Source organism: Heterocephalus glaber, unplaced genomic scaffold, assembly GCF_053883595.1.
Source record: "Heterocephalus glaber isolate CG9 unplaced genomic scaffold, H.glaber_assembly_v1.0 deba00000331, whole genome shotgun sequence".
Taxonomy (NCBI): Eukaryota; Metazoa; Chordata; class Mammalia; order Rodentia; family Bathyergidae; genus Heterocephalus; species Heterocephalus glaber.
This window is the reverse complement of record NW_028258142.1, coordinates 17,642,884-17,659,948: the sequence shown is the minus strand read 5'-3', so window position 1 is coordinate 17,659,948 and position 17,065 is coordinate 17,642,884. Positions and strand designations below refer to the sequence as shown.

Sequence of the window (17,065 nt, the reverse complement as noted above, 5' to 3'; positions counted from 1 at the left end):
TGTGACTTATGACAGGAAATTAGGGTAAAACTCAGAATTATTTAAAATATTAGACCTGGAGAAAATGTAAGGATTTAAAATAGAGAATTTCTAAGAAAGAAAAATTGTGTTTTTTCTTTTGCTTCCCATGTCCGTAGGTCACTTGGGTCTCTCTAGGCTCAAAAGAGGAAGGGTCACCTTTCCTCTTTTTATCTCCGAAAGTCCGTAGACCATAGCTGTCCAAAAGTGAAGGAGTGGTGTGGAATTTGTAATCATCATTCACCAGAAGTTGAGGGGAGAAAGATTTGAGGGTTTTGGTAGAGGGTAGATTTTAGCTATTTTAAAAATCACATGTAGATATTGCTAAATTCTTAAATTTCTGATGAAGTCATCTTCTCAACAAGCTCTTTGAACTATGCCCTTACAATCAAGTACTTATAATCTAATGACATACTTCTGAGTAAAATGTTGAATCACACAAGTATACAAATCAAAGAGAAAAAAAAAAAAGAAGCTGTGTGGGAGGGGCAGAGCCTTATAAAACCAGTCATTACCACGTCTAAACCATGACAACTCTCCAAGGAGCATTTCCAGCTGGACAGCAGCTAAGAGAACAAGGTATTTCTGCAATTTCCACAGCCATCTCAATGAGATGCATGGTTTCACTTTTTTTCTCTTCCTTCAGATTAAAAATTCAAATGTGGGATGTTTGTAGATGGTAGTGGTGTTATCTTGATTGGTTGTTTATTTAACTGAAAAATTTTTAGTTAAGAATTTGAATTAAATTTAAAATAAGGTTTAATTTTGAATCTTAGAGCCAATAAATACCTATTTAGTATTAGCCAAAGCAAAATGTACAATCAAAGTGTGATGGCAATGTTATTGAACAGATTGGAAAGTATATATTCTATACTAGTTATTGTTTTGAAAATGCATTTGCTGGAAATGTCTACATAAATTAAAACAATTTTACTTAAGTCACCAAAAGTAATTTTTATATTATATATAAATAAAAGGAAAAGGGAACTCCATTTTTTTCTAAGATTGACAGTCAGAAACTAAAGGAATTAAGTAGCAATTTGGGCTGGATCAATCCAATATCAGAATATTCTTATTGAAGTTAATTGAATAATGGGTCAATTACATGAAAGAGAAAAATCAGCCAAATTTGTTGATGGATTGAATACACAGATATTTAATATTCCATGAACAGATACATATTTCTTTTGAAAGTTGTCAACTAAAAGAAATTGCTTCCAACTTGTTGGGGAGACAGGTGATATTTTTTGAAGGGATGCTTCCTTACAACTAGTTTTTGTCTTAGTTCTCATTGACTTTTATGGTCAATTTCAAGTTTTTTGCATTATGTAGTAACACAAAAAGTTGTTTTATATGCTAAGAAAGCATCCAGTCTCACTCCCAGAGCTGATGAAAAGAGGGCTGTGGCCACATTCTCTGGGCCCTACCTAATTCCTCACCACTGAACAACTTGCACAGCAGGACCCAGTACATGCATTAGGGAGCCCAGCCTTGCATCTGATTTCTATCTGTGCCTCCCAATGATAATATTAAATGATAGTATTACTTGGAGCATAATATTCGGAAGTTAATGAAATTGTATGACTTACTATATTATTAAGAACTTCACAATCGATGTATGTATTCTGGCAAGCTATGGTATAGATTTCACTCCATGACTTCAGTTTTGCATTGTCTTGGCAGATTCCCATCCATACATAAGGCATGGATATACTATGGGAGTCAGGAAACATTATGAATATGCTGCCCTGGATTTAATTTAATTTATTTTCTTGCTAATGGAAATCAAATTCAGGGCCTTGAACTTGCAGGGCAGGTACTGCACCACTAAGCTACATCCCTGGTCCTAATTTCTAAAAGCCTCATCTGAAAAGTTTGTAAAAAAGCACTAGACTTGGCACCAGAAGACTGGGATCCAACCTAGGCTCTGAAGTGAAGTAGCTGTACAACGTACACCTTCACATTTTCATTAGTGTAGTAGAAATTCCTAAACTTTACCAGCAAGTAATTATGCAAATTAAACAAAAAAGTAGCTGAAGTCATTAGGTAGCTAAATATTGCAGAGAAATATTTTTATGTTAAATGAAGTTAATTGCATCCCATTTTAAAAATGGGATTCAGATGATTTTTTAAAAGAAATAAATGTCTTTGGGACAAATTCTGTTCTTACTGACTTTTTGTTCTTTATCAAGTTACATTAAATCTTAATTTAGGATTAACAGCCTTTCCTGATGGTTTCCTTGACACTTAAATTTTGTTAAGGTCAGAAAGACTTGCTTGCTATATAGATTGTTACAAAGAACTGTGAATAGCAGAAGTCAAGATTTATTTTTCTGACTGATCTCTTATTTTCATTTTCATATGACAATAGAGAAATGTTTTATTTATATTTTCAATACTCAGCCTGTTTCCAAACATGATTGGATAATTTATTTAGAAAACCTACACAACAAGTCAATTACTGATAAAAAATTAAAATTTAATAAAATGAAAAAGAAACAAATTTTTGAGCCACCATGCGATGAAGAGAAAAAATAGTGTTTTTAAAATTTAGTCAGCTTTCTACAAGCATTGCAGTTTGACTATGTTCCTCTTTTTATTTCTTCTTTCTAGTGTTTCTCAAGTTATAGTTTTCTTAAACTCTGACAAATCATAGGCAGGGTATACATCAGCAAGTGACAAAGTGAGGGACATAAGAAAGAATGGCCTCCCTGAAGCATAACTGGGCTGGAATCCCTCCACCATTGCATAGCAGCTGTGTGACCTTATGCAAGTTGCTTAACCTCTCAGAGAATCAGGATATAATCTATAGAATGAAGGTAGTGATATCTATCTCACATGGGTACTATACAGATTAAATGAGAGAATAGAGAAGAGAGAATTTTGGGAACAAGGATTAATTACTGTTTTCATCTTGATAAAATACAATTGGATCATACTTCAAAGGAGAAATTTTGATACAAATTCTAATCACTGTTTTGAAAAAAAGAGTTAATCAATGAAGGGTTCACACAAGACACTGTGTATAAGATAGACAAAAGACAATTAGTTTTTTGACAAAAAGCCCTGCTAGATAAGTTGCATGACTCCTCCTAGAGGATCCTCAGCCCTTCCTCAGTTCTGAGAAACAATTTTCACAGAAGGCCCAGAGAGGTGATGAGTGTCAGCATTGTTTGGTATGTTTATGTATATTGGTAATTGTAGGGTATGCTTTAAACTATGATGAAAGGAAAACATACAACTAGAAAGGAGATTGTCTAGTACCAACACAAACACACACACACACACACACACACACACACATGCACAAATGCTTGGGTATGTTCAAGCATTGTTACACATAGAGCTTTAAGTCATGGGTGTTGTGTATGTCATTTATTTTCAGATGGGTGATAGGTTGAGTGGATGTGTGTGCTTCATATTCTGTCCCTGGGATTTTCTTTGCATTTCTGCCTGACAATGACTTCCTTACATAATTGTGGGGTGGAGGGTGACAGAAGAAGGAGACTGTTCCAGTACCTCTACTAATGATCTCCCCAGAATCGGGAGCCCTTTTGTAGCAAGGCTACAGTATTTGTGGTGTATGTAGGAAAGGATCGAGGAGGTGCTGGGTGAAAGTACTAACACTCAAAGTTACCTTAAACTAAGCACTTCTGGAAGGAGAGAACTTGAAAGAAAATGGGTCAACTCAGTGGAGCCAACTGAAAAATGTGTGCACCTGGCACACATTTGAATATACGCGTGTCTCCCTGGGGGTCTATGTCTGTGTGTGTGTGTGTGTGTGTGTGTGTGTGTGGTGTGGATGTGTGCAGGGTCCATGTGGGTACAGCAAAGATGGAGAACCTGACCCTGGAGGCCACATACCTGGCTTCAAATCCTACTCCTAGTCTTTATAGCTGAGTGACAATGGTCATGTAACCTCTGTGTGGAACCATTTCTTTCTTTGTAAACAGAAATAACAACATTTTAGCCAGGATTAAATGGTTAGTACAGGTAGTGTTTACAAGATCATTTGTCAGACAATAAGGACTCAATGAATGTATTGGTGTTATTCTCGGTATTCTATGGAGTGACATAAAATGTTACTACTGTTCTTAAAACTAATAGTTCAATATGTCTCAGGATTTACAACATAATTTACAAAGTCTGGTAAAAATGAAAATGCAGGGATTCTTGTTTAAAATGAAGTATTTGAAGATGGTGACAGTGAAGAGAAAGTATATAGTCAAGCATGAGGTCCTAGTGGATGCATAGTTCGCGTGACCATGAAGCTCTCTCTGCCTCCCTTATGTTATCTTGTGAATAGGATGCAGGGTACAGCTAGACTACTCACTGGCTTCACCCCAATTGCTGCACCACCCTTTAGAGCTGTTTTCCCTCCATTTTTCTTCCAGATTGAAATAATGGAAGACCTTTGTGTGGCAAACACTATCTTTGCACTCAATTTCTTCAAGCATCTGGCAAAAACAAGCCCCACCCAGAATCTCTTCTTCTCTCCATGGAGCATCTCATCCACCATGGCTCTTGTCTATCTTGGTTCCAGGGGCGACACTGAAGACCAGATGGCCAAGGTACGTTTGCATCGAAGCTCCACATTAGGATCGAGTGATTCCTGAGCCAAAGTGCCCTTGTTTTATGCCCAGGGCATCTTGATTCTAAAGAGGCACTGATCATGGCATCCTAATAAATCACTAGTCCTTACAACTGAATCCTTAGATATTAAATTATAAAACAACCAAACCAGAAGTTTCTTTAAATGTAGATACCAAAAGACATATCAGATTCTATTACCTTGCAAGGCTGAAAATAGTTAAGTGTGGCATCGTTATTTTAATAATATAATGCTCATACTTTTCTTTTTCAATTTTTATTACAAAGTGCTTACTGTACATAATGTTTCCATTCTTCACAGATAGTGGTACATGTACACAATACATATGAATTCTTTTTACTTCCCCTTCCACTTCCCTCACTCCTCTCTTATCTCTTAGTTCTCTTCCTATTTGCAAAATATCTATCTCTCTGTTTCCTATCATATATCTTTTATTTGGGTCTTTAATTTTTATAAGTTATTTATACTTTGGGTTTCTCACAGAAGAGAAACCATATGACATTTAAGTTTATGTGTCTGATTTATTTCACTTAATATGACAGTCTGAAGAGGCATCCATTTTCCTACAAATGACTCAAATTTTCTTTATTCCTTCATCTGTTGATGGACATATAGGTCACTTCCAAGATTGAGCTGTTTTAAGTTATGCTGCTATAAATATACATATGTATGCATCATTGTAACGTGATGTCTTTAACTCTTTTGGGAAGGTACCTAGCAGGGGAATAGCTGAGTTAAGTAGACTTTCTAGTTATAGTTTCTGAAGGAATTTCCATACTGATTTTCGGAGTGGTTGTACTAGTTTACTTTCCCACCAACAATGTAGAAATATTCTTTTTGCCCCACAGCCTCACTAGCATTTGTCATTATTTGATGCTTGATGATGGACATTCTTTCAGTAAATGGAATCTCAGTGTTGTTTTAATTTGCATTTCTCTAATGGTCTGAGATGCTGAACATTTTTTTCATGTATTTATTAGTCATTTCTACTGAAAAGCGTCTATTCATTTTAGTTGTCCATTGAGTGTTTTAATTTTGGTTTTCTAATCTTTTTTAGTTCATTATGTATCCTATATATTAATTGTCTTATCAAAGTGAATGTTTTGTGTATATTTTATGGCACTTTGTTTTAAAATAAATGTCATTTTATAGATGAAAACCTTGGCAGCCCCTATCCCAAGGCTGCCCATGGTTTCCTAGCTTAGACTCTTTCTCAGTGCTCTGCCACTGTGGTTGGTGTGTTTGTTCCCCACTCCTATAAGTCATTCCTCTCACTGATTTAAGAGAATGTCACAGAAAGAAAAAAAATGGATCCTGACTGTGGTCACACATTCACAGGGAAGCACAGGTTAGTGTGGCACTGGAGAGCCCCTCCCTCTTATCCAGGCTATGAGGCCATGTCCACACAATGGGGCCTGACGTCATATATGGCCAGTCTTCAAAATCAAGGCAGACAAGAAGTGAGGCAGCACTGTCAGTGACTTTTGGGTAAAGGCTTCTGACTCATTTGGTGAATTGACATCAAGTCAGGCAGAACTGTGTCTGGGCTTTGATGTGCTGAGCCACTTCTACAGCTCAGGTAAACATTTTTAGAGGGCTCGTTCAGTAAACATAAAATTCTCAATAGCTTGTTATTTTTTAGGTCAGTGACCATGACATGGTCAGTATATAGTTAGGATTCCTTGTCACTCACAGCTATACAAATATTAAATGGATTACTCTAAGTACAAGCACGCTTTGTGCTTTGAGTCACACCAAAATGCCAGGGGCTGGTTTCTGGTTTCCCATGAGAATTGTACCTGAGTGTAAATACACCCTTCTGAGGAACATGATGACCCATTTATGGTGGCCCTCCCTTGAATTATGAGATTTAACAGTGAGAACATTGGCCAATCTCACTGCAGGAGGACAAGAGAGAGAAAGATCACTCTCTGTGCTCATGGCAGTTTAAGCATCAAGGCTTACAACAAAACTCAATTGCTTAACTCTGATGTCAGGAGCCCTCTGAAACACTCCTCCTTTATTTTCTTTCCTTGAAAGTATAGATAGTAAATTGCATTGAGAACCTTAGAAAACATCATGTTTTTAAGTGTAAAAGGATCTGAAGCAATGTATTTTGAGGATGAGTGCTAAATGAGGGCTCTGGCTTGTAAAAGAGAAAGAAAAATTTCACTTTAATATGAAAGGAAAAATATTTTTTACTCTGGACACAACACGGCCTTTCAATATGTAGAAAGTGCTCTCAGAACTTGGAGCTGTGCTAAGATTTTATATAATCTCCTTATAATCCTGTGGCATCTGTAGGTTTTAAAATTCAAATACTAATTTGATTGCTTTCTAAATAAGAAAAAAGAAGTTCCTTGGTGTGGAGGTAGAAGCATGGATTTTGAGGGCAGATCTGTCTTTCTTTAATTCATGTCTGCCATTTACTAAGCATGTGAAATCCGCTGAGTCTCAGTTTTCTCATCTATAAAGTGGGAATAAAAACACATAACTTGCAAAAACCATTGTGACAATTAGAGTTAATGTGCAAAGTATTTAGTGTTAATTGTAATAATAGCTAATAATTTTTGGTGTCATTTCTAGGGGCCTTTCTAAGAACTTCTTAGGAGTTTACTCATTTAATATAAAACCCTATGAGGTAATTGTTATGATTATCATACTCATTTTACATATGAGAAAATTAGAACAGAGGCCACCAAGTAGGGAATCAGTGTACCTGGAAGAGGTAGTATAGCTGTAATGAAAGAAAGAAACAGAAGGTATAACTGGAGAGCACAGGTTATAGGAGCTCAATGTCACAGCCAAGAATATTTTTGCCAGCTCTTAAGTTTAGAGTGAGGTCATGGACATGTTTGGGCCAAGCTACCTAGTTGGACCTCAGGATGGGCCAGGGTCACCTCACCTTCCCATTTTTTCAAGGACATTTCCCTGTATGGCATTTGTAGTGATTCAAGAAGGTACTGCCAGCCAGGGGAACCTTTAATTCAGGGTGAATTGCCTTGGAAGGAAGGTAATCAGAGAAACTGTGATAGGTAATATTCTTCCCTTATGTGGGACAGAGTGGGATCACATCTTTTCAGAGAGGATGGCAGAATCTATTACAGAACACCTTGAGGGACAGACAGGAGCCCCTCAAGTGCTAGCACTTCTCCCTCCAGCTCAGAAATTCACCAGGTGGTTAGACCTGCCACTTCTTCAGTGGCAAAACCCCAATCATCAGCCCGTTTACAAACTTGGGTCTCTCCCACCATGGGTCCCATGAGTAAGTATCTCAGGACCAGTGGATCCTGTGTATGTTGGAGGTGGGGTCCCTTCAGATGCTGAAACTGGCAACTGAGCTGGGCAGGCAACATTGTTGTGGGGAGGGGAACTGAGGGAGGTTCATAGATGCCAGTTTTCACCTGCCATTCTCACTGTGAGATCTAAAACTGCCCACACACAATGTGAAGAAATTCACATTGTCATCAGATCCCTGTGATTTGCCCCCTGCCCCATGGACCTTAATTTCTCTCTGTATGTAAGTATGGTAGGCATAAATATTTTCACTAATCCCTGTTCATACTGAGTGACCCATTTTTATGCTTAAGCTTACTTTGGCTTGCAATTTTTGGGGTTTTTTGTTTGTTTGTTTTTGTATGGGGATCAAACTCAGGACTTTGCACTTGCAAGGCAGGCTATATATATATATATATATATATATATATATATATATATAACTGAGAAGAGAGATAAAAGTCTCTGATTTAGTTGTCTTACTTTCAAGAAAATATTGGGTTATTTTTCAAGACAATTTGTGGGTGGGGTGATATTTTAGGGAAGATGTTATAAATCATCATATAATAGCAAGTTGTTTTCCAAAAGGGCCAGAAGATGTATTGGTTTGAAATATCTCATACAATTTCCTACAAGGGAAATTTAGATTGACTGGCATTTCCATATCACATAGAAAAAATGTCTATGCTTGTTTCCAACACACAGAGGTACATAATCAGATATAGGACTGCTCTGAGGCACCTGATAGAGATTAGTTTTCTAAACTAAGTAATTTATTAAAACATGTTACTATCCTTTCTGACTCCTATTGTAGGTGCTTCAGTTCAACAAAGTTGGAGACTATGATGTCACCCCAGCGATCCCAGAGAATTTCACTGGCTGTCAATTCACCCAGCAGATCCAGAAGGAAACTTATCCTGACTCTATTTTGAAGGTACCTGACCCATTTGTTCATACTTCTTTTGTATTCTATTTCTAGAATCTTAGTATTCAGTCTCAACATCATATGGTTATACTGGGAAGGAACCTGCTATAATTTTCTCCGTTTACAGAAAGAAAACTAAGAGCCATTAACTAAATATTCAAAGGTTAGCTAAAAACAAAGGGCAGAACCAGGGCAGAATCAAGATTTCATGACTTATAGGGCAAGGCTGTTTCTAAATTCTATCATATGCCTCTGTCATTAATTGGTTACATGTACTTTATTTAAAACTAATCTCTATCAGACTCCTAGAATACATGTTTGGAGGGAAATTTCCAGAAAAAGAGGGTAGATACATAATTGAGGAATGGGAATACCAGGCCCAATGACTTCATAAAAGGTTCTTGATCCTTAAATAGTCTGTCTGTCTGTCTATCCATCTAAATATCTCAAGTAGTAATACTTTTTCTAAGTATTCCATTTCCTTAAATATCAGCTATCCAGCTACATCATAATGACTTGGTGTAACTGTACTCCTATCGGTAACCAACTGCAACCATCATGCTCACAAGGTAGATTATGGAGAGATGCCTCTCACAGCTTCCTTCTTGACATTATATAATCTATCTCCCCATCACTCATTGAGTTATGAGCCAGAAGGGTGGAGAATCTTCCACCAATTTCCTGAAACACTTTCAGTCCATTGCATCCCCTGTTACACTACAGGCTGCTGCTGTGGCTGACCATATGTTTCTCATAGCACTTACAATGTACAGAGTGAATGATGGAAGGAAAACCCATTCACTTTTGTGGTTTACTAAAACCCATTGCAGCAACTACCCTGCAAAACTGGTGCCTACAGAATCTATATGAACTTTGTTACTAAGGTAATATTTTCCCCAAAACTTTATTGAGAACATCATAATTGACTGATAAAAAGTGTGTATGTTCAAGATGTACAATGTCATGATTTGATATACATTTTGAAATAACTACAATCAATTTAACACACCCCAAAGCAAAAGTAATTACTGTCTGTGTATTGTGGGTGGAAGATAAGGACATTTAAAATAAAATATACGGTACTCTTCACAAATGAGTATAATTAACTATGATCACCATGCTATATATTAGATCTCCAGAACTTACTCATTCTTGTAAGAATAATGAAAATTCCTTGGAAATCTTGAAGTTTAGAAACTGAAAAGGAACATGCCTTTTATCTATGCTGTTAGTTACTGCCTGATTGAATCCAGTTGATAGACACAGTGAAATTTGGAGCAAATTACATAAATTTAAAGCAACTTAACCATATCAAAATCACTTCTTCAGCAATTCCTCTAATGGAAAATATATGTATGAGTATAATATTTTATTGTTGTGTTGAGAAAATGTTGTCATTGGTTAAAGAAATATAATGTTTAGTAGTCCTGTGTTTTAAAAAGAGAACCATTTCTTTCTGTTTCAGACACAAGCAAGAGACAAAGTTCATTCATTATTCCACTCTCTCAGTTCTGCCATCACTGCACCCACAGGGGATTATTTATTGGAAAGTGCCATTAAGCTGTTTGGAGAGAAGACTGCAAGATTCAAGGAAGTAAGTGGCCTGTAATTGAAATGGCTGGGCCCCAAACTAGCAGTGAGGTCACTTTTGAAGTCATTCTCTGCAACTCATACAGAGTCAGGATTCCATGCAGACTCTGTAATACTGGTCTCTTGCATAATTGCTGTCCCTTATTTTCTCTCTGTTAGTTTCTCCCCTTCTCATTGCAAATATCCACCTGGCAGAGAAATCAGGATGATGGACACAGTTTTCCAGAGCCACTGTTCCCTAAGCCAAACCTCTTTGGTCTCATGCAGTATCTATAACGCAAAAGATGCAAGAGGGCAGAGTTGGGGCTAGAGTGTAGGGATGGGGTGAATGGAGAAATTGTAGTCTGAATTATTTCCTCATTCAGCCTCCATAGCCAGCTTTAATCCCTACTCTTGTGCCATGCCTCCCAGTATGCACTGGAGGTTTGTAATTTGCAATTACACTATGGCTTGTTCAATATATATTTTATTTTCTTGCTTTAAAGGAATACATCAAACACTCTAAGAAATATTACTCTATAGAACCTCAGGAAGTAGACTTTCAGAAATGTGCAGAGGAATCCAGAAAAGAAATTAACTCCTGGGTCAATACTCAAACCAAAGGTAAAAGCAAGAAAATACTTTCTTTTCTTCTTTTCATGTAGAAAACTAAATAATCCTTGAACTTCACCTTCATTCCTTTAAAGTTTGTTTAACTTTAGTTACTTTGCTAATAGAGCTTTATTCCTATTTAACTATACAACGTTTTCAGGGAGAAAACAATAGTTGAGATGCATGGTTAGAAATATGTTATATTATATAATTGATTTTAGACATAAGCAGAGCATAAAACATGAAGAGGCAGAAATTTTCAAACATGGGAAATGTTAGTATTGAAATGATTGTGACTGGGTGCCTACTACAGACAAGAACAAATAAAAACGGACTTGCCCTTGAGCTAGGTAATTGGTGTGAGTTATGAAGAATACTAGCAATGGAAGAGGGAAGGACCATGAAATTATTTTAACTCTCCTCTGTCTATTCAAAGGCAATCTATTGTCAAGTTTCTTTGGTCCCTGTGTCATTTCTTCTTGATTGTCTAAGTCATTTGTACCATTTCAACTCCTTGATTCTTTCATTAGCTCCAGTTTCCCTGTGTATTTTTTTGCAAGAACTCAAATTTAATTAAATCATTCATTCATTGCTTTTGAATGTATTCATTCAATCAACAAATGTTTATCTACTACATGCTATATACCAGGCACTGAATATGGAGATAAAAATAAAAACTGTAAATCCTGTCATCATATAACTTATAGTCTAATACAGTAGTAGCAAGATTAAGTAATATAATGTATTTTAATGGTTTGAAAAATGCAGGGCAGGTGCATTCTATAAATGAACTCTTTCTCAAACAAGTTTTTAAAGATTATGATCCTGTTATCTTTATGAGAACCTTATCAGGCTCACTTTTTTACTCTCCTCCCTATTTTTTTGACTTTGCATGATTTAGCCCAGTTATAGAATTTATTACACATTGTTTCACAACTGATTTTGAGTGTCTCTGCCAATATTCTAGGCTTATCCATGATAATTCTTCCTTTCTCATCTCATATCTGTACTATTTCTAATTTAACTTATCTACCATAACTTAAAAATGTTTTTTTAATCCATTTATTTTCAAATTTATAGACTGTCTAGCCCAGATCTGGAAGCATTGAGTGAGAGTGACACAATGTGGAAGGAACTCTTATGTTAACTAAGACACTTTCACTTTCTTCTGAAGTAACTGCCAGACAACTGAAAAACTGACCAAATTATAGAGAAGGAAGTAAAAAATCTCCTTTCCCTTATTTTATGTTTTAAATGCAGTATTGCTTAATTTTCTCTTGGATTTTATAAATCTTCTGAGAAATTTGTCCTAATTTCACTTTTGCTTTAAGCAAATGTAGAGAAAAACTTGAGGGTAAAGATCAAACTCAGCAGTTTGACAAATGTGAACACTGAGTTTGAGAGCTACTTGAAAGAATCAAGAAATTGTAACTTCAGTTTCTGATTATGAAACCTAAACACATGTGTTTCTTTAGGCCACATTCCAAACCTGCTACCTGAAGGTTCTGTTGATGAGGCAACCAAGATGGTCCTGGTAAATGCTGTCTACTTCAAAGGAAAATGGAAAACTCCATTTGAGAAAAGACCAACCAGACATTATCCTTTCCGTGTGAACAGGGTATGAGACAAGACTCATTTCTCTAAAACATACTTCTGGCCTTAGAAAATCCAGAGGCAAAAAAAATTAGAGACCATTCATTGATTCTCCTACATAAATTACTATTTATAGTTTATACATGTGAGGCATTGACTCTTTTAAGCTACTGATTATCATTCAATAATTTCATAAGAGCTAGGAAGACTAGAGATGAAGGCCACAGGTTTTACAATTATATGTACATGGACTGAAATGTTGGCTCTTACATTACCAGCTACAACCTCTCTAATCTTCTATGCATTTCATGTTTGCTCTCTAAAACTAAGATAATATAATATCCAATTCAAAAGATTGTTGTAAATGTTCAAAGAGCTTTAGTAGAGTTTCTGGCTCATATCTACTGCAGAAGTGTTTTAGTATTATTATTGATGTTGTCTGTCTTACTAAGTAATGGATATAAACTTGGAAAAGCTAATAAGAGCAGAATACCTACTATAAGCATATATAAATAATTTCATTGATTTAAAAACACATTTCTTCAAAATTGAAGCAGAACCCATTTTCTTTTATAGTTCTTAAAATTTTTAACTGTTAAATTGACATTTTACTTTATATTTGACTTTTTAATTTCAGACACAGCACATACCTGTGAAGATGATGTACTTGCGCAAAAAACTGAACATAGGATACATAGAGGACCTAAAGGTTCAGATCTTAGAACTCCCATATGAAGGAGATGTCAGCATGTTCCTGTTGCTTCCAGATGAAATTGCTGAGGAGTCCACTGGCCTACAGTTGGTGAGGCATTACAACATCAATTGTTTTAAACTTTTTTTGTGTGTGTGGCTAAACCTACTTTTCATGAGATGTACATCTATATTTCAAGAAGTAGAGTGGAATTTCTCAAAGAAATATGTGAATCAATTAATAGTACATGAGGGATATGCCAAAATTCCATTCAAAGACTTAAATATATGTCATACATTCTACCTTCTTACAAAAATTTGGGCAATCTATTTAATTTTTGTATTCCCCACCCTCTAGTAAAGTCACTGAGGATTAACTTTAGACTTTGAGTTGTTTTTCTTCCTTAAACTCATTGTGTCTCTTTTGTTTTTTGTTTTTGATTTGCAGCTGGAAAGTGAAATAAATTATGACAATCTCAACAAGTGGACCAGCAAAGACATAGTAGCTGAAGATAATGTAGAAGTCTATATGCCCCAGTTCAAGTTAGAAGAGCATTATGAACTCAAATCCATTCTGAGAAGCATGGGCATGGAGGATGCCTTCAATGAAGGCCAGGCCAATTTCTCAGGAATGTCAGAGGGGGACGATCTGTTTCTGTCTGAGGTGTTCCATCAAGCCACAGTAGATGTCAATGAAGAGGGCACGGTAGCAGCTGCGGGTACTGGGGCCATCATGACAGGAAGAACAGGTCATGGTGGTCCTCAGTTTGTGGCAGACCATCCTTTCCTCTTCCTTATCATGCACAGAATAACCAAAAGCATCTTATTTTTTGGCAGATTCTCATTGCCCCAAAATTGAAAAATTCTGATTTGACACAATGATCTTATAACATGAGCTATAAGCTTCAGAATTGTTAACCTGAGTGCCAAAAAGAAACTTTTTCTGCCTATTTCTCTTCTGAATAACTTTTGCTACATACTAAGTATAAACTCAGAAATACTCACACAATTGTCAATCATAACATGACAACATCATTAATCATTTGGTTTCCTAAAGCAAGGTGATGCCCATTAATTTCTTCCTTACTACTAGTTTATTTTATAGTATTAACTTTTATGTGTTATTTATTATTTTATATGATTTTTTAAATTATTGTTCACTGTCTATTTAATATAACTGATACAGTTACAGAAGCAAGTAATTGGTTAATTTTTTATCTAAAGAAAAGACTAAGTAATGTCTTTCCATTCTATTCCATAATAAATAACTAGGAAAAGCACCAAAGAATAGGCAAATGTATCTTATGTGCATTTTTAACATTATATATCACATATGTGTATCTGGAACTCATGTAAAAATGCAAACATGTAATAAATAAAATAAATAAATGTTTACACACAACTATTTGATTACTATCATTTCCTCGTAGGACTTGTGTGTTAATCAACTTCCACTACTCTAAAGAAAAATAACTCAAGCTAATCGAGTTTAAAAAGACAAAGATCTATTTTGGATTATAGTTTTGGAAGTTTCAGTCCACAGTTGGTTGGCCCTGTTGCTTTTGTGCCTGTTTTCTTTGGGCCCTGTATTAAGGCAGTATATGGTGAGAGCATGTGGTGGAACAAAGGGACTTATGTCATTATCAGCATGCAAAAGAGAAGAAAATATACTAAAATGCCCCTTGGTGGCACACCCTTAATGACCTGAAACCTCTCTGTATGCCCCACCTTGTGAAGGTTTATATCACTTTCCAATGACACCAGCCTTTAAAATCAAGATTTTAACACCTGAGCCTTTGGAGGACATTCTGGGTCCAAATTATAGCACCCTGATTCCCAAGAGTTGCATATGATGACTTACTTGCAGGAACTCAGAAAATAGTCAAGACAAAGAATCTACGGGTATAGCCATTCCTGATTTTTGAAGATCCAATACTGAGGGTAAGAGGGACCTGGTGGTGTAAAAAATAAATTAGAGATGCTTTCTCATAGCAGCAAAAGACATAGAAATTCAGAAGAATAGTCTGGGTCAAAGTCCTTTTGGGAAACCAGTGCATAACCTCAGGGATACCAGGAGTAACCCTCAAATCTAGTGGTCTAGTTGTAGAATCAAGGTCAGAGTCATTAACCTGGGTAGAGAAATGGAGATAAGATAGGTGCAAGAACAGGAGGGGAAACAAAAATGTTTCCTTTCAATGATGTTTGTTTTGGGCAGGGAATTTAGCTCAGTGGTTCCGCAGCCTGCCTCACAAGTGCAAGATCTGGAGTTTGATCCCCCCAGTACAAAAAAAAAAAAGAACATTGATGTTTGTTTCAAATAGTTCTGAATCCTTTGAGTGAATCAGATGCAGAGCAGACTATAATTTTAAAACCTGATAACTGAGACAAGTCCTAGGTTTGGGATCTGACTGGCAGCAAATTCTGTCTGTGTGCCTGTGGCTGGGGCCTGGAAATATGTTCCAGGTGCACTGCCAATAATGGAAGGCATGAATGTTGACTCATCAGGACATAGTGGCCAAGGAAGTTTCTTCAGGACCCTGACTATCTGTATCCAAATCCCAGTATCCAAATCTAACAATTATGAATGGTCCAATGACCACCCAAATATGGTGATGTTTTTTCATCAGTATTCTTTTAGTGTGAATGTTTATTTCATAGACTGATATGAACTCATGATATGAACTTATGAGTTCATATATATTATGTGACTAAGAGAATGCTTTGTATATATATTTAATAAATGATAATGATTATGTTCATCATTATATTTATAAGTATGTGTAGCTGATCAAAGATATTCAGCATTTCAAAAAGTTATTCAGTTATTTTTTTTAAACTTGATTGGTACATTTTTGAAAATTAAGGATTTTTGCTTCTTCCATTCTCTTGATTACTTTTAAACTCATTTTCTATGAAATTTAATAATTCATTCAACAAAGTGCTACATGGTAACTTTCTGAATAGCTTTGATCAAGAGTTAAAAGACTCAACTCTCCTTTTTTGAGTGAGAATATGATTGTAGAATTCTAGGTTCAAAACACTCTTCAGTATTTATAGGCCATGATTTTATGTTATTTTGGCACTCAAGTTTACTGATGGGAAAGTTCACATCCAAATAATTCTTTGCATCTTGTAATTTCCATAATTTTTTGTCCTGGTATTTTGAGTATTAAATTTTCCTACGGGTGTAGTTTTTAATTTGTGGTAGTAGCTGTTGTTATCACTATCCTGCTCATCTCATCATCAGATTTTCTACCTGGAGATTTTACATCTTGTTTCAGCTTTGAGAAATACTCAGCCATTGATAGTGACAGTATTTTCGTCAGTCCACCTCTTGAGTTCATATGTTGAAACAAGTATGTGTATAAAATATTTGAAGGAAAGGAGACTTTTGCGAGGTAATTAAGACATAAGGGTGGAGCCCAAATAATGGGACTATTACCCTTATAAGGAGATGAAGGGATCAAAATGTTTTCATTCTCCATTGTAAAGATACAATAAAAAAACAGCCATCTGTGAACCAGGAGGCAGATCCTCACCAAAATCTGACAATGCTGGTATTCTGACCTTAGACTTTCAGCCATTAGTCCTGCGAGAATAAATGTTGAAATTATCCAGTCAGTCTTTGGTATTTTGCTAGCAGCCTGAATAGCCTATGCCAGCCATTATCTCCTCAACTGTCCCTGCCCCATTCCACCCATTCTCTTTTTTGCATTCGTATTAGAATAACTTTGATGCTCCTGGAGTTCTCTTTTCTGTTTCTAAAGAGT

General features: G+C 36.0%; 1 protein-coding gene across 1 annotated transcript; it reads left to right on the top strand.

Annotated features, from left to right (window-relative positions):
* Window positions 1-536: 536 nt before the first annotated feature.
* LOC101718744 (plasminogen activator inhibitor 2) lies at window positions 537-15,664 on the top strand. The gene is made up of 8 exons (XM_004858470.3): window positions 537-597; window positions 4,413-4,589; window positions 8,721-8,840; window positions 10,297-10,425; window positions 10,907-11,024; window positions 12,488-12,630; window positions 13,243-13,407; window positions 13,744-15,664. Exons 2-8 carry the CDS (start codon window positions 4,422-4,424, stop codon window positions 14,152-14,154), a joined length of 1,254 nt encoding a protein of 417 aa, XP_004858527.1. The 5' UTR covers window positions 537-597; window positions 4,413-4,421; the 3' UTR covers window positions 14,155-15,664.
* Window positions 15,665-17,065: the final 1,401 nt, after the last annotated feature.